Source organism: Somniosus microcephalus, unplaced genomic scaffold (genome assembly GCF_052327205.1).
Source record: "Somniosus microcephalus isolate GS21.2 unplaced genomic scaffold, FLI_Smic_1.0 unresolved_chr3, whole genome shotgun sequence".
Taxonomy (NCBI): Eukaryota; Metazoa; Chordata; class Chondrichthyes; order Squaliformes; family Somniosidae; genus Somniosus; species Somniosus microcephalus.
In genome coordinates this window covers 48,301,647-48,326,747 of record NW_028225181.1, presented here as the reverse complement: position 1 = coordinate 48,326,747, position 25,101 = coordinate 48,301,647, and the positions used below count along the sequence as shown (strand labels likewise).

Here is a 25,101-nt window from a genome sequence, read left to right as displayed (position 1 = left end):
TCCCTCAGCACTGTACCTCCAACAGTGCAGTGCTCCCTCAGTATTGTCCCTCCAACAGTGCAGCACTATCTCAGTCCTGCGCCTCCAATGTGCAGCGCTCCCTCAACACAGCCCCTCCAATAGTGCAGCGCTCCCTCAGTACTAACCCTCCGACAGTGCAGCGCGCCTTCAGTAATGCCCCTCTGACAGTGCAGTGCTCCCTCAGTACTGCCCCTCCGAGAGTGCAGCGCTCCCTTAGCAGTGCCCCTCTGACATTGCAGCGCTCCCTCAGTAATGCCCCTCCGAGAGTGCAACGCTCCCACAGTACTGCCCTTCCGACAGTGCAGCACTCCCTCATTACTGCCCCTCTGACAGTGCAGTGCTCCCTCAGTACAGCCCTCCAACAGTGCTGCGCTCCCTCAGTACTGACCCTCCGACAGTGCAGCGATCCCTCAGTACTGCCCCTCCGACAATGCAGCACTCCCTTAGTACTGCCCCTTCACCAGTGCAGCGCTCCCTCAGTACTGCCCCACCGACAGTGCAGCACTCCCTCAGTATTGCCCCTCTGACAGTGCAGTGCTCCCTCAGTACAGCCCCACCGGCAGTGCGGTGCCCCCTCAGTACTGATCCTCCAACAGTGCAGTGCTCCCTCAGCACTGCCCCTCCGAGAGTGCCGCACTCCCTCAGCACTGCCCCTCCGACAGTGCTGCGCTCCCTCAGTACTGCCCCTCCGACAGTGCAGCACTCCTTCATTACTGCCCCTCTGAGAGTGCAATGCTCCCACAGTACTGCACTTCCGACAGTGCAGCACTCCCCCATTGCTGAGGCCCCTCCTCTACTCCCTCTTCACCCACGACTGTGTGGCTGTTCATGGTTCCAACACCATCATCAAGTTTGCGGATGATACCACGGTGGTAGGCCAGATCACCAACAATGATGAGTCAGCCTACAGGGAGGAGGTCCAGCACCTCGTGAAGTGGTGCGCCGATAACAACCTGGCCCTTAACATCAAAAAAACCAAGGAAATCATTGTGGACTTCAGGAAGTCTAAAGGCGGAAGACACACCCCCATCCACATCCATGGGGCTGTGGTGGAAAGGGTGGACAGCTTTAAGTTCCTCGGAGTCCACATCACGGAAGACCTCTCCTGGTCCCTCAATACCTCCTCGTTGGTGAAGAAGGCCCAGCAGCGCCTATATTTCCTAAGGAGGCTGAAGGGATGTAACCTGTCACCCCTGATCCTCTCTAACTTTTACCGCTGCACAATAGAGAGCATCCTGACGAACTGTATCACAGTGTGGTATGGCAGCTGTAGCTCCTATGACCAGAAAGCCCTGCAGCGGGTATTCAAAACTGCCCAACGCATTACCGGCACCCGGCTACCGACCATTGAGAACATCTACCAGAAACGCTGTTTACGGAGGTCACTGACCATCATCAAAGACCCTACCCACCCCAGCCACAGTTTGTTCGACAGTGCAGCACTCCCTCAGTACTGACCCTCCAATATTGCAGCACTCCCTCAGTACTGACCCTCTGACAGTGCAGCGCTCCCTCAGTTCTGACTCTCCGACAGTGCAGCACTCCCTCAGTACTGCCCCTCCGACAGTGCAGCGCTCCCTCAGTACTGCCCTTCCGACAGTGCAGCACTCTCTCAGTACTGTCCCTCTGACAGTGCAGCACTCCCTCATTACTGCCCCACGACAGTGCAGCGCTCCCTCAGCACTGCCCCTCCGACAGTGCAGCACTCCCTCAGTACTGACCCTCCAATAGTGCAGCACTCCCTCAGTACTGACCCTCCAATAGTGCAGCACTCCCTCAGTACTGCCCGTCCTACAGTGCAGCACTCCCTCAGTTCTGTCCACGGGAGTGTCGGTCTGGCATTATGGGGCTCGAGTCTTCAGAGTGGGTCTTGAACCCACGACCTTCTGACTCAGAGCTGAGGGCCCTACCCACCGAGTTGGTTCCTGCTAAAGTATGTGTGTGCCACGGTGGATATACTGCACCCCAGGAGACAACACGTTGTGGGGAATTATATTTTATTGTGAATTATATCTCGATTTATTAATACAGTTATGTATCCACCTCGTCGCTCTCCAAGCTCTCGTGTTCCTCCATGAGAATGTAAAAGGTATGATCAGCAAGTTCGCAGATGACACGAAAATTGGTGGGGTGGTCAATTGCGAGGAGGAAAGCCTCAGGCTACAGGACGATATAAACGGGTTGGTCAGATGGGCGGAAAAGTGGCAAATGGAATTTAACCCTGAAAAGTGCAAGGTGATGCATTTTGGACGGACAAATAAGGCAAGGGAATACACAATGAGTGGTAGGACCCTAGGAAGTACAGAGGGTCAGAGGGACCTTGGTGTACATGTACATAGATCCCTGAAGGCAGCGGAACAGGTAGATAAGGTGGTTAAAAAGGCATATGGGATACTTGCCTTCATTAGCCGAGGCATAGAATATAAGAGCAGGGAGGTTATGATGGAGCTGCACAAAACGCTGGTAAGGCCACAGCTGGAGTACTGTGTGCAGTTCTGGTCGCCTCACTATAGGAAGGATGTGATTGCTTTGGAGAGGGTGCAGAGAAGATTCACCAGGATGTTACCTGGGATGGAGCGCCTCAGCTATGAAGAAAGACTAAACAGGCTGGGGTTGTTTTCCTTGGAGCAAAGAAGGCTGAGGGGGGACCTGATTGAGGTATACAAAATGATGAGGGGCATAGATAGGGTAGGCAAAGAGGAACTTTTCCCCTTAGTAGGGGGGTCAATAACAAGGGGGCATAGATTCAGGGTAAGGGGCAGGAGATTTAGAGGGGATTTGAGGAGGAACTTTTTCACCCAGAGGGTGGTTGGAATGTGGAACTCAATGCCCAAAAGGGTGGTAGAGGCAGGAACCCTCACAACATTCAAGAAGCATTTGGATGAGCACTTGGAATGCCATTGCATACAAGGCTATGGACCAAATGCTGGAAAATGGGATTAGACGGGACAGGGATGGATGGGCGGCGCAGACACGATGGGCCGAAGGGCCTCTTTCTGTGCTGTAAAACTCTATGACTCTATGACTCTATGGTCTTCTTAATCCAGTCCAGATACTGCCCCACATGGGTGTACACCCCATAACTGCCGCACTGCTGTGGGCCGAAGGACACGATGCCCCTGACCAAATGGCGGCTGGGGTCCAGGGGGTCCCTGAAAACGTAGGGTCCCCCACTGTCCCCTTGGCAGGAGTCAGTACCCTGTGCTCCAGCGCAGATCATGTTGGATGTGAAAATTGGCTTTTTGCCCTGGTAGCTGGCCTGCTTACACTTGTCCATGCTAACGACAGGCACCTCAGCATACTGTAGAATAATTGCCAGATTCCTCTCTTCCGTCTTACCCCACCCTGCTATGTAGCCCAGTTTTCCCAGCTCCGGTGTGTGCACTTCTCCTACACCAGGCAGGCACACGGGAGACACACTGGGTCCCAGCTTGACCTTGCTCTGGAGCTTGACCAGTGCGATGTCGTGATCGAAGTTGGGCTCCTTCCCGCTCGCTTCCTCCCTGTAGTCGGGGTGGACGATGGCCGGCTCGGCCGGGTACTGGTTCTCCGGCTGGGTGTCCCGCAGATTGACAAATCCGCCGCGTACTTCCGTCTGGAGCGAGCGGTCGAAGAGGTGAGCGGCCGTCAGCACCCACCCGTCGGAGATAAGAGCTCCGCCGCCCATCATGCCATCGCTGGTGAGCAGCCGCACCTGCCAAGGGAAATATCCCCGTTTGGCCCGCTTCCCGCCAAAGATGCGCCCGGTATCGGAGGAGGTGGCGGACTTCCCGCAAACTGAGATTGGAGGAAAATCGCAGGAGGTGAATGTTCTTGGATCGGTTTAATCATGTGCAAACACCAAACCTGATAGCCAGACACCTTTTAGCAACAAACAGCGACCTCAACGTGGGTAGATATTCGACTCGGTGAGGCAGCACACAAGGGGAGGTAGCGCACCGACCGCCCACTGCACCGAGCTGTATACAATTGAAATGCAACCGGTTTCGCGCAGCCCCCACCCCCACACTCCCAGGTTGAATATCTGGCAACCATGAGGGAGAAGAAAGGTCTGCAGAGCACTCGGTCAGCTCGGCTGAAGTCCCGGATGTTATCGCTAAAACCATTTGTAAAACACTGGCTCGGCCTCAGCTGGAGAATTGTGTCCAATTCTGGGTGTCACACTTTCGGAAGGGTGTCAAGGCCATGGAGAGGGTGCAGAAGGAGATTTACTCGAACAGTGCCAGGGGATGAGGGACTTCAGTTACGTGGGGAGACTGGAGGAACCGGAATTGTTCTCCTTCAAGCGGAGCAGGTTAACGGGAGATTAAGTGGAGGTGTTCAAAATTCTGATGGGTTGAGATAGAGTAAATAGGGAGAGACTGTTTCCAGGAGGGTCGGTAACCCGACGGCACAGATTTAAGGTGATTGGCAAAAGAACCAGAGGCGGCACGCAAAAACATTTTGTTATGACACAATGCTGGGTGGGCGTGTGTGCTGTGAGGAGGATGGCAAGAATCTCCAGTACAATTTGTACAGGATGGGCGATTGGGCAGATGCGTGGCAGATGCAGTATAATGTGGATAAATGCGAGGTTATCCACTTTGGTGGCAAAAACAGGAAGGCAGATTATTATCTGAACGGCAATAGATTGGGAGAAGGGGAATTGCAATGAGACCTGGGTGTCCTTGTGCACCAATCGCTGAAGGTAAGCATGCAGGTGCAGCAGGCGGTTAAGAAGGCAAATGGTATGTTGGCCTTCATAGCGAGAGGATTCGAGTACAGGAGCAAGGATGTCTTGCTGCAGTTGTACAGGGCCTTGGTGAGACCACACCTTGAGTATTGTGTGCAGTTTTGGTCGACTTATCTCAGGAAGGATGTTCTTGCCATGGAGGGAGTGCAGCGAAGATTCACCAGACTGATACCTGGGATGGCAGGGATGATGTATGAAGAGAGTTTGGGTCAATTAGGGTTTAGAATAATGAGAGGGGATATCATTGAAACTTATAAAATTCTAACAGGACTAGTCAAACTAGATGCAGGAAGGCTGTTCTCGATGGCGGGGGAGTCCAGAACCAGGGGTCACAGTCTAAGGATAAGGGGTAAACCATTTGGGACAGAGAGGAGGAGGAATTTCTTCACCCAGAGAGTGGTGAACTTGTGGAATTCTCTACCACAGAAGGCAGTTGAGGCCAATACATTAAATATATTCAAGAAGGATTTAGATATATTTCTTAAGGCTAAAGTGATCAAGGGATATGGGGAGAAGGCAGGGACAGGGTACTGAATTTGGATGATCAGCCATGATCTCATTGAATGGCGGAACAGGCTCGAGGGGCCAAATGGCCTACTCCTGCTCCTATCTTCTGTGTTTCTATGCTTCTATGTTTACACAAATTCAGATTCAATAGTAACATTCACCAGAGAATTGGATAAATACTTGAAGGGAAATAACTTACAGGACTATGGGGAAAGAGCGGGGGAAGTGGGATTAATTGGAGAGCTCTGTCAAAGATTCTGTGCTACTTTTCTACTCATCACACTCGTTCAAATATTTACCTGGCTTGCACCTTGGCAGGGTACTGTCGCCGCTCTCGATGGCCACCCAATCAGCATCAGCCGAGCATTTGAAGAGAGCTGGTGGGGAGAAGTACAGCAAGGGAGAGAGTTATCAGTTAGAGAGAGAGTGGCTGCCTATAATGTCACCACTCTTCCTGGCTAGAATGGAGGGGATTGGGTCATTTCCCCAATCAATCGTGCCTGTTGGTGACTGAGCCCGATTTTTAACGCACCTCATTTGCAACCTGTAACTATCCTCCACCCACTGCAATATTGCCGGAGAGAGCTCCCTGCTTTTATCGGGAGGCTTTGCTGTAGTTTCGGTCATGAGTTCTGCTTGCTGTAGTTCATAGAGGCTTTTTTAAAAAGTAGACTCTGTAGACTGTTTGCTGTGGTTGCGCTGTTTAAATACACTCTGCTTGCTGTAGTTTGTAGAGACTCTTTTTAAATAGACTTTGTAGACTGTTTCCTGTGGTTGTGCTGTTTAAATAAACTCTGTTTGCTATAGTTTGTAGAGGCTCATTTTAAATAGACTCTGTAGACTGTTTGCTGTAGGGCGCTGTTTAAATAGACTTTTTGCTGACTTTGTCCTGTTGTAAGTGTAGCCCTGCCTCCAACTCATTGGCTCACATGGTGGTGTCAATAGACACTCTGTAGAGAGAGAGCTACCTCCATAACCTCATCTCTCACAGCCCCCTCCCCTCTCTTTCTAGTACCTCACCCACGGGACTAATCTGGCCCATTTTTCAGGTGCTACGTGGCCTCCTTAGTCCCCAAAATGGGGGACAGGAAGCGCGCACCCGGAAGTGCATCACCCGCCATATTGGGCAAGGACAAACAAGAGGCATCCTTGGTCCATATTTGCAAATAAGGGGCCCAATGCACTCAGGGGAAAGTAAACCCTCGGGATCACCTACATTAAAAAGAGGGCAAGTACTTCCCAAAATCAGCATCCCGAGCGCCTCCGCTCCAGTCCTGAGATCCCGACCTTCGACCTCCAGCCCCTGGCCCCGAGTTCCAAGCCAAGGAACCCCCTGATTTCAGTCCCCACCAACCCACGGTGTTTGTGGGAGCTTGCTGTGCGCATTTTCCCTACGTTATAACAGTGACGCCGCTTCAAAGAAACATGTACTTCATTGGCTGTGAAGCGCTTTGTGACATCCTGAGGTCGTGAAAGGCATGATAGAAATATTGGCAAAAAGTTTTGAATGACCTGTCATGCATCCTACTCGATTTTCCATTTCCTTCACTTCAATGGAAAGGAAGATAAGAACATAAAAAATAAAAAAATAGGAGCAGCAGTAGGCCATGGCTGCTCTACTACCTCATCCCCACTTTCCTGCACTATCCCCATATCCCGTGATTGCCTTAATATTCAAAAATCTATCGGTCTCTATCTTGAATATACTCAACGACTGAGCCTCCACAGCCCTCTGGGGTAGAGAATTCCACAGGTTCACCCCCCTCTGAGTGAAGAAACTTCTCCTCATCTCAGTCCTAAATGGCCGACCCCTTATTCTGAGGCTGTGACCCCTGGTTCTGGACTCTCCAGCCAGGGGGAAACATTCTCCCTGCATCTACCCTGTCAAGCCCTGTAAGAATTTTGTGTGTTTCAATGAGATCACCTCTCACTCTTCTAAACTCTAGAGAATATAGGCCTAGTCTACTCAACCTGTCCTCATAGGACAGTCCCCCATCACAGGAACCAATTTCGTGAAACTTCATTGCACTCCCTCTAGGGCAAGTATATCCTTCCTTGGGTAAGGAGACCAAAACTGTAGACAATACTCCAGGTGTGGTCTCACCAGGGCCCTATATAATTGCAGTAAGACGTTTTTACTCTTATACTCAAATCGTCTTGTAATAAAGGCCAACATACCATTTGCTTTCCTAACTGCTTGCTGTACCTGCATGTTAACGTTCAGTGATTCGTGTACAAGGACACCCAGGTCCCTCTGAACTCCAACATTTCCCAATCTCTCCCCATTTAAAAAGTAATCTGCTTTTCTATTTTTCCTATCAATGTGGATAACTTCACATTTCTCCACATTATATTCCATTTGCCATGTTCTTGCCCACTCACTTAGCCTGTCTATCTCCCATTGAAGCCTGCTTGCATCCTCCTCACAACTTACATTCACACCCAGCTTTGTAACATCAGCAAATTTGGATATATTACATTTGGTCCCCTCATCCAAATCATTGATGTAGATTGTGAATAGCTGAGACCCAAGCACTGATCCTTGCGGTACCCCACTAGCTACAGCCTGTTAACCCGAAAATGACCCGTTTATTCCTACTCTCTGTTTTCTGTACGTTAACCAATCCTCAATCCATGCTAGCATATTACCCCCAATCGCATGAGCCCTAAATTTGTTTAATCATCTCTTGTGTGGCACCTTATCGAATGCCTTCTGAAAATCCAAGTAGAAACATAGAAGATAGGAGCAGGAGTAGGCCATTCGGCCCCTCGAGCCTGCTCCGCCATTCAATGCGATCATGGCTAATCATCCAAATTCAGTACCCTGTCCCTGCCTTCTCCCCATATCCCTTGATCCCTTTAGCCTTAATAAATATATTCAACTCCTTCTTGAATATATTTAATGAATTGGCCTCAACTGCCTTCTGTGGTAGAGAATTCCACAGGCTCACCACTCTCTGGGCGAAGAAATTCCTCCTCATTTCTGTCCTAAATGGCTTACCCCTTATCCTTAGACTATGACCCCTGGTTCTGGACTCCCTGGCCATCGGGAACATCCTTCCTGCATCTAGTCTGTCCAGTCCTGTCAGAATGTTATAAGTTTCAATGAGATCCCCTCTCATTCTTCTAAACTCCAGTGAGTATAAGCCCAATCGACCCAATCTCTCCTCATACGTCATTCCTGCCATCCCAGGTATCAGCCTGGTGAATCTTCGCTGAACTCCTTCCATGGCAAGAACATCCTTCCTCAGATAAGGCGACCAAAACTGCACACAATACTCAAGTTGTGGTCTCACCAAGGCCCTGTACAACTGTAGCAAGACATCCTTGTTCCTGTACTCAAACCCTCTCTCTACGAAGGCCAACATACCATTTGCCTTCTTAACCACCTGCTGCACCTGCATGCTTACCTTCAGCGGCTGGTGCACAAGGACACCCAGGTCTCGTTGCACTTCCCCTTCTCCCAATCTATTGCCATTCAGATAATAATCTGCCTTCCTGTTTTTGCCACCAAAGTGGATAACCTCACATTTATCCACGTTATATTGCATCTACCATGCTTCTGCCCAATCACCCAACCTGTCCAAATCATCCTGTAGTTTCTCAGCATCCTCCTCACAGCACACACGCCCACCCAGCTTTGTGTCATCTGCAAACTTGGATATATTACAGCTAGTTCCCTTGTCTAGATCATTAATATATATTGTGAATAACTGGGATTCAAGGACCGATCCCTGCGGTACCCCACTAGTCACTGCCTGCCACTCAGAAAAAGACCCGTTTATTCCAATTCTTTGCTTTCTGTCTGCCAACCAGTTCTCTATCCAAGTCAGTACCTTGCCCCCAATCCCATGTGCCTTAACTTTACACGCTAATCTCTTATGCAGGACCTTATCGAAAGCCTTCTGAAAGTCCAAATGCACCACATCCACTGGTTCTCCCTTATCTATTTTACAGTTACATCCTCAAAAAATTCCAGTAGCTTAGTCAAGCACAATTTACCTTTTGTAAATCCATGTTGACTTTGTCTGATCCTGTCACTGTTTTCCAAGTGCTCTGCTATTACATCTTTTATAATGGACTCTAGCATTTTCCCCACTACCGATGTCAGGCTTACCAGCCTGTAATTCCCCGTTTTCTCTCTACCACCTTTTTTGAATAGTGGGGTAACATTAGCTACCCTCCAATCCATGGGTACTGTTCCAGATTCCATCGAATGTTGGAAGATGATCAGCAATGCATCTACTATTTCTAGGGCCACTTCCTTAAGTACCCTAGGATGTAGATTATCAGGCCCTGGGGATTTATCGGCCTTCAATCCCGTCAATTTCCCTAATACCATTTCCCTACAAATACTGATTTCTTTCAGTTCCTCCCTTTCATCAGACCCTATGTTCCCCAACATCTCTGGGAGGCTATTTGTGTCCTCCTTTGTGAAGACAGAACCAAAATATGTATTTAATTGGTCTTCCATTTCTTTGTTCCCCATTATAAATTCCCCTGATTCTGACTGCAAGGGACATAGGCTTGACTTCACCAATCTTTTTCTCTTCACATATCTATAAAAGCTTTTACAGTCAGTTTTTATGTTCCCTGAAGGCTTACTCTCATATTCTATTTTCCCTTTATTAATTAATCCCTTTGTCCTCCTTTGTTGAATCATAAACTGCTCCCAATCCTCAGGTTTACTGCTTTTTCTGGCCAATTTATATGTCCTCTCCTTGGATCTTATGCTATCCCTAATTTCCCTTGTTAGCCACGGTTGAGTCACCTTTTTTGTTTTATTTTTATGTCATACTGGGATGAACAAATTCTGTAGTTCATCCATGCGGTCTTTGAATGCACCACATCCACTGGTTCCCCCATATCTATTAGTTACAACCTCAAAAAACGCTAACAGATTTGTCAAACACGGTTTCCCTTTCATAAATCCATGTTGACTCTGCCCAATCCTATTATTATTTCTAAGTGCCCTGTTACCACGTCCTTAATAATAGATTCTAGCATTTTCCCAACTACTGATGTCAGGCTAACTGGTCTGTAGTTCACCGTTTTCTCTCTCCCTCTTTTCTTAAACATTTTCCACCTTCCAATCTGCAGGAACCGTTCTAGAATCTATGGAATTTTGGAAGATGACAACCAATGCATCCACTATCTCTATAGCCACCTCTTTCAAAACCCTAGGATGCAGGCCATCAGGTCCAGGAGATTTATCAGCTTTCATTCCCATTAATTTGGCGGTTAACATAAAAGGGAACCCAAAAATCTTCTACTGGCATGTAAACAGTAAGCGGGTAGTAAGAGGCGGGGTGGGGTCTATTAGGGACAAAGAAGGTGGTATATGCTTAGAGGCGCAAGGCAAGGCTAGAATACGCAATGAGTACTTTGTATCGGTGTTTACTAAGGAGATGGATGCTGACAAAATATCAGTAGAAGTGGAAAAGGTAGAAGTAATGGGAGGGGTTAAAATTGATAGACAGGATGTAGAGTCATAGAGTCATAGAGTTATACAGCACAGAAAGAGGCCCTTCGGCCCATCGTGTCTGCGCCGTCCATCAAGCCCTGTCCAATCTAATCCCATTTTCCAGCATTTGGTCCATAGCCTTGTATGCAATGGCATTTCAAGTGCTCATCCAAATGCTTCTTGAATGTTGTGAGGGTTCCTGCCTCTACCACCCTTTCAGGCAGTGAGTTCCAGACTCCAACCACCCTCTGGGTGAAAAAGTTCCTCCTCAAATCCCCTCTAAACCTCCTGCCCCTTACCTTGAATCTATGCCCCCTTGTTATTGACCCCCCTACTAAGGGGAAAAGTTCCTCTTTATCTACCCTATCTATGCCCCTCATCATTTTGTACACCTCAATCAGGTCCCCCCTCAGCCTTCTTTGCTCCAAGGAAAACAACCCCAGCCTGTTTAGTCTTTCTTCATAGCTGAGGCGCTCCATCCCAGGTAACATCCTGGTGAATCTTCTCTGCACCCTCTCCAAAGCAATCACATCCTTCCTATAGTGAGGCGACCAGAACTGCACACAGTACTCCAGCTGTGGCCTTACCAGCGTTTTGTGCAGCTCCATCATAACCTCCCTGCTCTTATATTCTATGCCTCGGCTAATGAAGGCAAGTATCCCATATGCCTTTTTAACCACCTTATCTACCTGTTCCGCTGCCTTCAGGGATCTATGTACATGTACACCAAGGTCCCTCTGACCCTTTGTACTTCCTAGGGTCCTACCACTCATTGTGTATTCCCTTGCCTTATTTGTCCGTCCAAAATGCATCAACTCACACTTTTCAGGGTTAAATTCCATTTGCCAATTTTCCGCCCATCTGACCAACCCGTTTATATCGTCCTGTAGCCTAAGGCTTTCCTCCTCGCAATTTACCACCCCATCAATTTTCTTGTCATCTGCGAACTTACTGATCATACCTTTTACATTCTCATCCAAATCATTTATGTAGATCACAAACAGCAAGGGACCCAGCACCGATCCCTGAGGTACCCCACTGGACACAGGCTTCCAGTCACAAAAGCAACCTTCGACCATCACCCTCTGCCTCCTGCCACTCAGCCAGTTTAGGATCCAACGTGCCAATGCACCCTGGATCCAATGGGCTCTTACCTTCTTGACCTGTCTCCTATGCGGGACTTTGGCAAAAGCCTTACTGAAGTCCATGTATACCACATCCACAGCATTTCCCTCATCCACACACCTAGTCACCCCCTCGAAAAATTCAATCAGATTGGTCAGACATGATTTACCCTTGACAAAGCCATGCTGATTATCCCCGATTAATCCTTGCCTCTCCAAGTGGAGGCTAATTTTGTCCCTCAGAATTTTTTCCAATAAATTTCCCTACCACAGATGTTAGGCTCACTGGCCTGTAATTCCATGGTTTATCCCTGCTACCCTTCTTGAATAATGGTACTACGTTAGCTGTTCTCCAGTCCTCTGGTACATCCCCTGTGGCCAGAGAGGTTCTGAAAATTTGTGTCAGAGCCCCTGCAATCTCCTCCTTTGCCTCACACAGCAGCCTGGGATACATCTCGTCCGGGCCTGGGGATTTATCCACGTTTTGGCCTGCTAAAACCGCTAGTACCTCCTCCCTCTCGATGCTAATATGTTCAAGTATATCACAGTCCCCTTGCCCGATTTCTATGTCTACATCGTCTTTCTCCATAGTGAACACAGATGCAAAAAATTCATTTAAAACCCCGCCTACATCATCTGGCTCTACACACAGATTGCCACTGTGGTCCCTAATGGGCCCTACCCTTTCCCTGGTTATCCTCTTGCCCTTAATATACTTATAAAACTTCTTAGGATTTTCCTTTATTTTGCTCGCCAGTGTTATTTCATGGCCCCTCCTCGCTCTCCTAATTTCTTTTTTAAGTATGCCCCTGCACTTTTTATACTCCTCTAGGGCTTCCTCCATCTTTAGTCTTTTGTAACTGCCAAAAGCCCCCCTTTTTTTCCCAATGCATTTTTGTATATCCCTTGTCATCCAAGGTTCCCTTTGCTTGTTGGTCCCACCCTTGACCTTTACGGGAACATGTTGGCGTTGTACTCTCTCTATTTCCCTTCTGAAAGTCTCCCACTGCTTTGATGTGGATTTTCCTATAAGTAGCTGCTCCCAGTCCACTTTGGCCAGATCCTGCCTTACCATATTAAAATCGGCCTTCCCTCAATTTAGAACCCTTATTTCCGGGCCGTCTTTGTCTTTTTCCATGACCACCTTAAATCTCACCGAATTATGGTCACTGTCGCCAAAATGCTCTCCTACTGACACTTCCACCACTTGCCCGGCTACATTCCCTAGAATTAGGTCCAGTACCGCCCCCTCTCTTGTAGGACTTTCTACATGTTGGCTCAAACAGCTCTCCTGGATGCGCTTTAAGAATTCTACACCCTCTAAGCCTTTCACACTCTGACTATCCCAATTAATATTGGGGAAGTTGAAATCCCCCACTATTATTACCCTATTATTTTCGCACTTCTCTGAGATTTGCCTACATATCTGTTCCTCTATCTCCCCCTGACTGTTTGGGGGCCTATAGTACACTCCCAGCAAAGTGCTTGCCCCCTTTTTGTTTTTAAGTTCTACCCATATGGCCTCATTTGAGGAACCCGCTAATATATCATCCCTCCTTACAGCAGTAATTGACTCCTTAATTAATATTGCAACACCCCCTCCCCTTTTACACCCCCCTCTGTCTCGCCTGAAGATTCTATACCCCGGAATATTGAGCTGCCAGTCCTGACCCTCCCTCAACCATGTCTCCGTGATAGCAACAATATCGTACTCCCATGTGTTCAACAACTTCAGTTCGTCCACCTTATTTGCAAGACTCCTTGCATTAAAATAAATGCCTTCCAGCCTTGCCATATTCCCTTTTGCCTTCACATATTTGCTCTGCCTTCCCAGCTGACTTGTTTTTTCCTCCGTATTTGGCTGTAAATCACCCCCTACTATAGCTCCACTCTGTATTCCATCCCCCTGCCAAGTTAGTTTAAACCCCCCCCCCCAACAGTGCTAGCAAACCTCCCCGCAAGGTAGAAAGGCTGGGTATGCTTAGAGTGAATAAGTCGCCTGGTCCAGATGGCTTGCATCCCAGATTGCTGAGGGAATTGGGGGAGGAGACAGCGGAAGGGCTTGCCATAATTTTCCAATCTTCCCTATATGCGGGTGAGGTGCATGAGGAATGGAAAGTGGCAAATGTGACAACATTGTTCAAGAAAGGGTGTAAGGACAATCCTAGTAACTATAGGTTGGTCAGTTTAACATCAGTGGTGGGTAAAGTTTTAGAAACAATTATCAAGGAAAAATTAACGGGCACTTGGAGAGGTTTAAGCGAATTAAGGACAACCAGCACAGATTTGTAAAAGGCAGATCGTGTTTGACTAATCTAATTAAATTTTTTGATGAAGTAACACGGAGGATCGATGAAGGGAATGCAAGGGATGTTGTCTACATGGATTTTCGGAAGGCAAACTATCACATAGAAGGGTGGTTAATGTTGTGTATGTACCTTTAAGAGAGAACTGCTTTGATACTGTAGTACCGGCAGTGACCACACCTGTATATAAATCAGTAGCAGGCTTCTGTACTTTCAGTTCCAGCATACCCTCTGTTCAGTAAACACCTCTTATTACCGTTCTCCTGCAGTCCGTGTGTTATTGATACGCGGACACTACAGTGGCGACGAGCAGGTTCGAACTCACCTGCAGTACTGGTGATCCGTCACCTCACGGGGTTCCATCCCTGAAAAGAAGCTTCTTGGAGGTCGAAGCCAGTGATCCATCGGAGTTCAGTGAATCGCAGGGGAAGCTGTGGAGAGCTGGGCTTGGCTCCCCAGTCAAGGTGTTCCAGCAAATCATGCTGGTAGCAGGTAGTGCGCTGACCCTTCCAGACTGCGGCGGGCTTGAGCTCAATCGAGCGGCTCTGCAAGGGGGCCGTGCAACGTCATCGGGAAGGAAAAGAGAGAGAGGGTGGAGCGCACAGGGCACAGTCGGTGCTCAAGAGCCGGGCAGCGTTAGAGAAAATAAAAGAGGGGAAGGAAAAGAGACGCGCAGTGGACAGCGTCAAAGAAGAATAAAACTAAGGAATTTAACTAACAAAAGAGAGACGCGCCGAAGCCGCGGGGCGCTGCCATTACTATTTAGAATGCTAGGAGCAGCATTGGCAGCAAGGGGAAGAAGGAAAAGCGCGGGAGGCGCCATTTTAATCCATTGGGGAAGAAGGAAAAGCACGGGAGGCGCCATTTTAAACCACCCAAGATGCCGAAGAGTGGCAGTATCACTGCTTTCGACAATGAAATAGAAGACTGGACCACGTATGTGGAAAGAATTGAAGTGTACTGCAAGGCAAATGGGGTGGCCGATGAAAAGAAGGCGTCGGTATTATTAAATTTGATGGGCGCGAGAACGTACGGCCTATTGCGGAATTTAATTACCCCAGCTAAACCAATGGAGAAAAGCTTTGAAGAGATTGTCAATATCTTACAGGAACATCTAAATCCTACACCGCTGCTGATAGCAGAAAGATTCAAGTTCCATAAAAGAAACCAGCACAAAGATGAGAGTAATGCTGACTATCTTACGGAACTACGCAAGTTATCGAAGCACTGCCAGTTTGGAGCAGGACTGGCAGATACCTTAAGGGATAAGTTTGTCTGCGGGCTCCAGAGAGAAGGAAACCCGAAATGACCCGACACTCTCTCGGGTCTATGATTTGATGGTGAAGGGATGGCCAGCACATGGTGACTCACTGTTGCCAGCATTCTCGCTAAGGAGAGAACAGCTGTCAGTGTGCCGGGGGACCTTGATGTGTGGATCCCAAGTGGTAATTCCACCCAAGTTGAGAGAAAGAGTGCTCAATGAGCTTCATGAGGGTCATCTGGGAGGGGTAAAAATGAAGAGCCTAGCCAGGGCGTTTGTGTGGTGGCCGGGAATCGATAAAGAAATTGAGGAAATGACCAAGAGATGCACAGGATGCCAGAAAGTCCAAAACGCTCCACCACAGGCCCCGCTACACCCATGGGAGTGACCCTCATCTCCATGGCAACGGGTACACATTGATTTTGCTGGTCCATTTATGGACTCAATGTTTTTAATCACCGTGGATGCACATTCGAAATGGCCAGAGTGTAATGATCAATAACATGTCATTCTATAGTGGACACTAGGTGGAGCCGTAGAGCTGTATATAGCTGTATGTATAAGACTACACTAACCAGCTGTATGTATATTAAGACTACATTACACATGAGGCACTAGGCTACCCACAAGGCAGCAGTCAAGATGGAAGCCTCTACAGATACTGTACCTAGTCCACATGTGCTCAATAAAAGTGTCTAGCAAAAGCTAGCTGTGTTCATAATAAGAATGTCTATTTATTAATGAACATAAGATGGTACCAGGATACCAAGAGTTGTAAATATCTGCTAAAAAATTGTGAAAAGCGACATGGAGAATTTGAAGCCACCAGAGCATTTGAATCTCGAGGGAAATGTCGACTACAATTGGCGGATTTTTAAACAACAATTCGAACTCTACATTGCTGCCATCGGATTCGGTACGAAGCCAGACGCAAGAAAAATAGCGTTGCTGCTTACGGTTGCAGGCCCACAGGCGATAGAGGTATTTAATACATTTGTATTTAATCCAGAGGAGAACAGAGAAAGATTAGAAGATGTGCTAAAAAAATTTGATGCACATTGCTCTCCCAAAAAGAATGAGACGTATGAAAGATACATCTTCCATTCTCGGACACAGCAACAAAATGAGACTTTTGATAGCTTTATAACTGATCTGAAACTGAAAGCACAGACATGTAATTTCTCTGAGCTGAAATCATCCACGATTCGTGACCAGATTGTGTTTGGTATTCATGATAAAAAAGTCAGGGAACGTCTGTTGAGAGAAACCGAACTAAATTTGGAAAGTGCAGTGAAAATATGCCAAGCCAGCAAGCTAGCTCGAAAGCACGTGAAGACTTTCAGTGAAATCAATAATGATGCGATTGTAATGAGTGATAATGCTGCTGTCGGTGCTGTGTCCTACAAGGGGAAGAAACGTGGGCAGAACAGAAATGAAAAGCAATCGGAGGATGAAATTTTTAATTGTAAACGCTGTGGTTACAAACATCAGTTAAGACAATGCCCAGCGTTTGGAAAAATGTGCACAAAGTGTAATGGAAAGAATCACTTTGCCAAACAATGCTTTTCAAAAGTACAAACTAAGAAAGGGCAACGAGTTAATGTAATTGAGGACACTGATTTAAGTGAGACATTTTTTGTAGGAATGGTGTCATGTGACAATATCAAAAAGGATGCGGAAAATGTGCAGCTCTCAGAAATGGACAATGCTGAACATAAAGTCAATGCAGTAAAAGTGGACAAATGGATGATCCCACTGCAGATAAATGGAGCATTAGTTACATTGAAACTGGACACTGGGGCAAAAGCAAACTTAATCAGTATGAGTGACATAAAAGATATGAAAGAAAAGCCCAAAATACAGAAAAAGTCAGTACTACTGAAGGACTATAATGGACAGAAAATAGATAGCTTAGGTGTATGCAGACTTAAAGTGACAGTCAAAGACAAAGTGCATCATCTCATGTTTTCTGTTGTGTCTGAAAGACTTGATTCGATACTAGGTGACAAAGCTTGTGAAGACTTAGAACTGGTCAAGAGAGTCTACCATATAAACTGTGCCATAAGCAGACCAGATGACTCAGGTGATGAAGCAGAGAGCCCATCAAGGATGAAAAGGCCAAAGGGTATCCATGTCTTCAAAAAGCCTAGTTTCTCCAAGAAGAAAGAGTATCCACCGGAACTGCTTCCTGTCGAAATGGCCAGAGGTCATCAAAATGTCCTCCACCACCACGGAGAAAACTATTGCAGTCCTACGGACCATCTTCGCCAGGAATGGCTTGCCAGAACAGATTTGCTCCGACAATGGACCACAGTTTGTGTCCGAGGATTTCCGGAGGTTTCTGAGGAATAATGGGGTAAAGCATTACACATCCGGCCCATATCATCCAGCCACAAATGGATTGGCTGAGAGGTTTGTTCAAACCTTTAAAAAAGCAATAAAGGCGATGTATAATGACAACATACCACTGCAACACAAGGTGGATCATTTCTTGTTTGCTTACCGAAATGCGACACTTGCAGTCACCAACCAAGCTCCAGCCATGATGTTCTTTAACTGCGGGTTAAAATGTCGCCTGGACTTGCTCAAACCAAACATAAGACGAGATGTTGAGAATAAGCAATTCCAGCACATCAATGAAAAGCCAACCAGGAGCTTCAAGATAGGGCAACCAGTCTTGGCCCGCGACTACCGAACAGAAAAATGGCAGCTAGGAACGATATGCACACAGCAGGGACCACTAATGTACACAGTGGACGTTGGAGAGAGCATCGTGAGACGCCATGCTGACCAGATTCTAGAGTCACAGGAACAAGTCAAACCCATACCACGAGCATGTGCACCTGGTAATGAGCCCGAAGTACAGATTGCGTCTACCTCAGAATCAGTGGTATTGGAAGCTGACGAACCAACCAATGACAATGAGCCAGAATCGACTCCGCCGCAAGAACAGGATACTCGAGAAAGGCGCTATCCAGACAGGATCAGGAAGCCTCCTCAAAGACTGAATTTATAAATAATTACTTTCAGCTGATGTTTATAGTACAAAGAAAATTGTAATTGTAATTAGTTATTATTCAATTGTTAAATGAATGTTATGTACTGTTTATCTAAAAGGGGAGGAATTGTTGTGTATGTACCTTTAAGAGAGAACTGCTTTTATACTGTAGTACCGGCAGTGACCACACCTGTATATAAAGCCGTAGCAGGCTTCTGTACCTTCAGTTCCAGCATACCCTCTGTTCAGTAAACACCTCTTATTATCGTTCTCCTGCAGTCCGTGTGTTATTGATACGCGGACACTACAGTTAACAAAATTGAGGCTCATGGAATAGGTGGGTCAGTGGCAGCTTGGATAAGGAATTGGCTTAAGGACAGAAAACAGTGAGTTGTGCCATTTCCTGCTCTCACCCTGAACTAGACAATTTCATTCACTTTGCCTCCAATTTCCACCCTTCCCTCACCTTCACATGGTCCATCTCTGACACTTCCCTTCCCTTCCTCGACTTCTCCGTTTCCATCTCTGGGGATAGGTAATTGACCAATATTCACTGCCAGCCCACTGACTCCCACAGCTACCTGGACTACACTTCCTCCCACCCCGCCTCCTGTGAGGACTCTATTCCATCCTCCCAGTTTCTCCGTCTCCGCCGCATCTGCTCCGACGATGCCACCTTCCACACCAGTGCTTCCGACATGTCTTCCTTTTTCCTCAACCGAGGATTCCCCTCTACCGTGGTTGACATGGCCCTCGACCATGTCCGCTCTATCTCCCGCACTTCTGCCCTCATCCCTGCCCCTCCCTCCCGGAACCACGATAGGGTTCCCCTTGTCCTCGCCTTTCACCCCACCAGCCTCCACATTCAAAGGACCATCCTCCACCATTTCTTCCACCTCCAAAGTGATCCCATCACCAAACGCATCTTCCCCTCACCTCCTCTTTCAGCATTCCGCAGGGACCGCTCCCTCCGAGACACCCTAGTCCACTCCTCTATCACCCCCAGCACCCCTTCCCCCTCACCTGGCACCTTCCCGTGCAAGCACAGGAGATGTAACACCTGCCCTTATACCTCCCCCCTTCCCACTGTCCAGGGCCCCAAACACCCCTTCCAGGTGAAACAGCGATTTACTTGTACTTCTTGCAATCTAGTTTACTGTATTCGCTGCTCATGATGCGGTCTCCTCTACCTTGGGGAGACCAAACGCAGATTGGGTGAGCGCTTCGCGGAACACCTCCGTTCAGTCCGTAAAGGTGACCCTGAGCTCCTGGTGGCCTGTCATTTTAATTCACCGCTTCACTCCCACTCGGACCTCACCACCCTCAGCCTCTTGCATTGTTCCATGGAAGCTCAACGTAAACTCAAGGAACAGCACCTCATCTTTCGATTAGGCAGGCTGCAGCCTTCCGGACTCAATATCGAGTTCAACAATTTCAGATCATAACCTCGGCCCCTATTACTTTTTCACTTATATGTTTTATCCACACCTTTGTTTTGGTTTTTCCCTCCCCCCACCCCCCTTTCCTTTTTTTTCTCTCTCCCACATGGCAGCTGTCTCCCATTCTGCCAGCGCATTTCACACCTAATCTAGAGCCGTCTTTTGTCTCCACTAGTCCTATCACCATCTCGTCTCGTTTTAAACACCTCTTAATGTCTCTTCTCTTTTGCTCTCTCCCAGCCTGGCCTCTTAATCTATTTCATTCCCTGTGCCTCTTTAGTCTTGATAAAGCATTTTGACCCGAAACGTTGACTCCAATTTCTCTCCACGGATGTTGCCCTGGCCTGCTGAGTTTTTCCAGCATTTTCTGTTGTTATTTCGGATTTCCAGCATCTGCAGTATTTTGCTATCGTACAAGTTGTGGTAAATGTCTGTTTTTCAGACTGGAGGGTGGTAGGCAGTAGTGTTTCCCGAGGGTCAGTGCTGGGGCCACGGCTCTTATTGATATATATAAATGACCTGGATATTGGAATACAGAGTAGAATTTCTAAATTTGCCGAAGACACCAAACTTGGGGGTGTGGCAAACAGTGATGATGATACCAATCGACTGCAACAGGACATAGAAAGGCCAGCAGATTGGGCAGACAAGTGTCAGATGGAATTTAATACAGAGAAGTGTGAGGTGATGCATTTTGACAGAAGGATCAGGGAGAGGTAATATACACTTAATGGCACAGGTTTACAGAGTGTGCTGGGACAGAGGGACCTGGGAGTTAATGTGCATAGGTCCCTGAAGGTGGCGGGACATATTGAGAGAATGGTTAACAAAGCATATGGGATCTTGGGCTTCATAAATAGAGGTATTGAGTACAAAAGTAGGGAAGTTATGCTGAACCTTTATAAAGTGCTGGTTAGGCCACAACTGGAGTATTGCGTCCAGTTCTGGTCACCACGCTTTAGGAAGGATGTGAAGGCCCTCGAGAGGGTGTAGAGCAGATTCACCAGAATGGTTCTGGGAATGGGGGATCTTGGCTACAAGGACAGGTTGGAGAAGCTGGATTTGTTTTCATTAGAGCAAAGGAGGTTGAGGGGTGATTTGATAAAGGTGTACAAGATTATGATGGGTTTGGATAGGCTAGACAGGGAAAGGCTGTTCCCCACTAGTTGATGGTACAAGGACTAGAGGACACAGATTTAAGATTTTGGGCAAGAGATACGGGGGGGATGTGAGGAAAATCTATTTTACGCAGCGAGTGGTGAGGACCTGGAACTCGCTGCTGATGGAAGTGGTGGAAGCGGAGACACTCAATGTTTTCGAGGGGAGACTGGATAGGCACATGAGGGAAATAAACTTGCAGGGCTACGGGGATAGAGCGGGGGAATGGGACTGACTGGATTGCTCGACAGAGAGCCGGTGTGGACTCCTTCTATGCCGTTATGACTCTGTGACTAATTTCTCCAGTACTATTTCTTTACTAAGACTCATCTCTTTGAACAAGGAGCGTCCATAACCCGCGCTGTGCTCACCGTTTCCTTCAAGCTTGTAGTACGGTGCGTCACATCTATACATGTTGTGGAACTTGTAAACGGTGGAGGTGAAGTTTGCATTTCCGTTACTCAGTGTTACGGGAGGTCCGCAGTCCAAAGCTGTGAAAGGGATATAGTCAATCGATAACCCAGAGCAAAGTATGAGATGCACCTTTCAAAGTTCGTCACTTCAACAATAACTTGTATTTATGTAGCGCCTTTAACAAAGTAAAACATCCCAAGGCCCTTCACAGGAGCATAAACCAGACCGAAATATTTGACACCAAGCCACATAAGGAGATATTGGCCCTCAGAAATTCGGGTCGGAGGCTTCCCGCGGGTGTAAGCCCCCCGACCTGCACTTACCTAGCGCGCCGGCCGTTGAGCTGTGGGCCTGTGTGGGATTCCAATCCTGGGCCTCCTCCAACTGCCGGCGCGCAGTGCTTGCGTATCCCAGGGGCGCAGTTAGTTTCAAGCATCCCCTGGGATCACGTGGGCCATGGGGAGCCAATCGGAGCAGGGAATCTCTATTCATAGATTTGACAGGAAGAGCTGTCAAATCTATGAATACAATTCAGCCCCAAAACATAACTAAAACTTCAAATACATTTTTAAAAAACATCACATTTTTAAAATAACTATAAATTACATAAAATAACAATTTTAAATAATAATTTAAATTTTTGAAAAAATTAATTAGTTTCTAATGGAGCTAAAAATAAATTTACCTTTCTTTAAAGTATTTAAAAATAATAAATCTGTGGAAAAAATGTTTTAATTTTACTTAATTCACCACTTACCTTGTTAAAAGCAGGCCTTGCGACTGCTTTTTAAAAGCGTAGCTCCTGGAGACTTACCCTCCCGGAGAAACCTGTAAAAAACAGAAGTTCCGGATGTACGCGCTGCCTCTCCGGCGCACACGTTCGAACAGAAGTTCCGGTTTCCCGCGCATGCGCAGTGCATGCACGAAACCGGCACTTTCGTTGGGCCTACGCGTGAGTACCCACCGCGTACTCACCCGTGGGGTCCTGAAGTTCTGCCCCTATATAGAGATTGATCACTCACGTCTGCAAGAGTACAAGGAGCTGTTCCAGGTTCCGTCCTTCTGACAATGCACCATGGCCGATCCGACGTGGTGATTCCTTTGTTCATCCTGCGGGGAGCACAGTTAAGGAAAACCGTTTTAAAGCAGAGGCAAGGAAGCCTGGGGGGCAAGTTCTCAAGTGCCAGGTGTCAGCTGCGAGTGTAATGGCTCCAAGTTTGCAGAGGATACAAAGCTTGGTGGGAAAGTAAGATGTGAGGAGGACATAAAGAGCCTGCAAAGGGAGAGAGGCAGGTTAAGTGAGTGGGCAATGAGGTGGCAGATGGAGTACAACGTGGGGAAATGTGAAGTTATTCACTTTGGTAGGAAGAATAGGAAAAGAGAATATTTTTTAAATGGTGAGAAACTATGAAATGTTGGTGTTCAGAGAGATTTAGGTGTCCTCGTACAGGAAACACAGAGTTAGCATTGCAGGTACAGCAAGCAATTAGGAAGGCAAATGGCATGTTGGCCTTTATTGCAAGGGGGTTGGAGTATAAGAGTAAGGAAGTCTTGCTACAATTGTACAGGCCTTTGGTGAGACCACACCTGGAGTACTGTGCACAGTTCTGGTCTCCTTATCTAAGGAAAGATATACTTGCCTTGGAGGCGGTGCAACAAACGTTCATTAGATTGATTCCTGGGGTGAGATGGTTGTTCTATGAGGAGAGATTGAGTAGATTGGGCCGATACTCTCTGGAGTTTAGAAGAATGAGAGGTGATCTCATTGAAACATGTAAGATTCTGAGGGGGATTGACAGGGTAGATGCTGAGAGGCTGTTTCCCCCGGCTGGAGTGTCCAGAACTAGGGGGCATAGTCTCAGGATAAGGGGTCGGCCGTTTAAGACTGAGATGAGGAGGAATTTCTTCACTCAGAGGGTGGTGAATGTTTGGAATTCTCTGCCGCAGAGGGCTGTGGAGGCTCAGTCGTTGAGTATATTCAAGACAGAGAGCGATAGATTTTTTTAGATTCTAGGGAAATCAAGGGATTTGGGGATCGGGCGGGAAAGTGGAGTTGAGGTTGAAGATCATACTTGATCTTATTGATTGGCGGAGCAGGCTCGAGGGGCCGTATGGCCTACTCCTGCTCCTATTTCTTATGTTCTTGCACCAGCAGAGTGCGTCAGACAGGGGTGTGGCTGAGTACAGTGATGAAGAGACACCAGCAGAGGGAGATAACATCCATTTGTCATAGAATCATAAAATGATACAGCATTGAATGAGGCCATTCGACCCATCGGGCCTGTGCTGGCTCTTTCGTGGAGCTATCCAATTAATCCCACTCCCCTGCTCTTTCCTCATAGCCCTGTATTTTTTTCCCTTACAATTGAATCTGCTTCCACCGCCCTTTCAGGCAGTGCATTCCAGATCACAACAACTCGCAGTGCAAAAAAATGTTTCCTCATGTCGCCTCTGGTTCTTTTGCCAATCACCTTAAATCTGGGTCCACTGGTTACCATCCCTTCTGTACTGGGACACGTTTACTCTATTTACTTATTTACTCTACCTAAACCCTTCATGATTTTGAACACCTGCATCAAATCTCCTCTTAACCTTCTGTGCTCTAAGGAGAACAACCCCAGCTTCTCCAGTCTCTCCACAGAACTGAAGTCCCTCATCCCTGGTACCATTCTGGTCAATCTCTCCTTAACCTTCTCTGCTTTAAGGAGAACAACCCCAGCTTCTCCAGTCTCTCCATGTAACTGAAGTCCCTCATCCCTGGTACCATTCTGGTCAAAATCCCCTGAACCTTCTCTGCTTTAAGGAGAACAACCCCAGCTTCTCCAGTCTCTCCACGTAACTGAAGTCCCTCATCTCGGGTACTATTCTAGTAAATCTCTTCTGCAACCTCTCCAGGGCCTTGACATCCTTCCTAAAGTGTGGTGCCCAGAATTGGGCACAATACTCCAGCTGAGGCCTAACCAGTGTTTTATAAAGTTTTAGCATAACTTCCTTGCTTTTGTACTCTATACCTCTATTAATAAAGCCAAGGATCCCATGTACATTTTTAACAGCCTTCTCAACTTGTCCTGTTACCTTCAAAGATTTGTGTATGTGAAACCCCCAGGTCTCTCTGTTCCTGCACTCCCCTTTAAAAATGTACCATTTCGTTCCAATTGCCTCTCCTCATTCTTCCTACCAAAATGAATCACTTCACACTTCTCTATGTTAAATTTCATCCGCCACGCATCTGCCCATTGCACCAGTCTGATCTCATCTTGGGCTCAGTTCCATTTCCCTGCCCGCTCCCCATAACCCTTCACTCCCTTATTGTTTAAAAATTTGTCTATCTCCACCTTAAATATATTTAATGACCCAGCCTCCACAGCTCTCCGGGGCAGAGAATTCCACAGATTCACGACCCTCTGAGAGAAGAAATTCCTCCTCATCTCAGAGTTAAATGAGTGATCCCTTATTCTGAGACTATGCCCCCTAGTTCTGTATTTCCCCCACGAGGGGAAACATCTTCTCTGCATCTACCCTGTCGAGCCCCCTCAGAATCTTATACGTTTCAATAAGATCCCCTCTCATTCTTCTAAACTCTAACGAGTATAGGCCCAACCTGCTCAACCTTTCTTCATAAGTCAACCCCTTCATCTCAGGAATCAACCTCGTGAACCTTCTCTGAACTGCCTCCA

General features: G+C 47.3%; 1 protein-coding gene across 1 annotated transcript in view; it reads right to left on the bottom strand.

Annotated features, from left to right (window-relative positions):
• Positions 1–2,001: 2,001 nt before the first annotated feature.
• LOC147091412 (complement C1s subcomponent-like) overlaps positions 2,002–25,101 on the bottom strand; it is a 47,653-nt gene continuing 24,553 nt past the window's right edge. Inside the window, exons 8-11 of the mRNA XM_085976769.1 lie at positions 22,447–22,534; positions 21,382–21,501; positions 5,560–5,637; positions 2,002–3,798 (exon numbers count right to left, since the gene is read on the bottom strand). Of these exons, the coding sequence (XP_085832895.1) occupies positions 3,041–3,798; positions 5,560–5,637; positions 21,382–21,501; positions 22,447–22,534 (1,044 nt within the window). The 3' untranslated portion in view covers positions 2,002–3,040. The remainder of the gene's footprint in view (positions 3,799–5,559; positions 5,638–21,381; positions 21,502–22,446; positions 22,535–25,101) is intronic.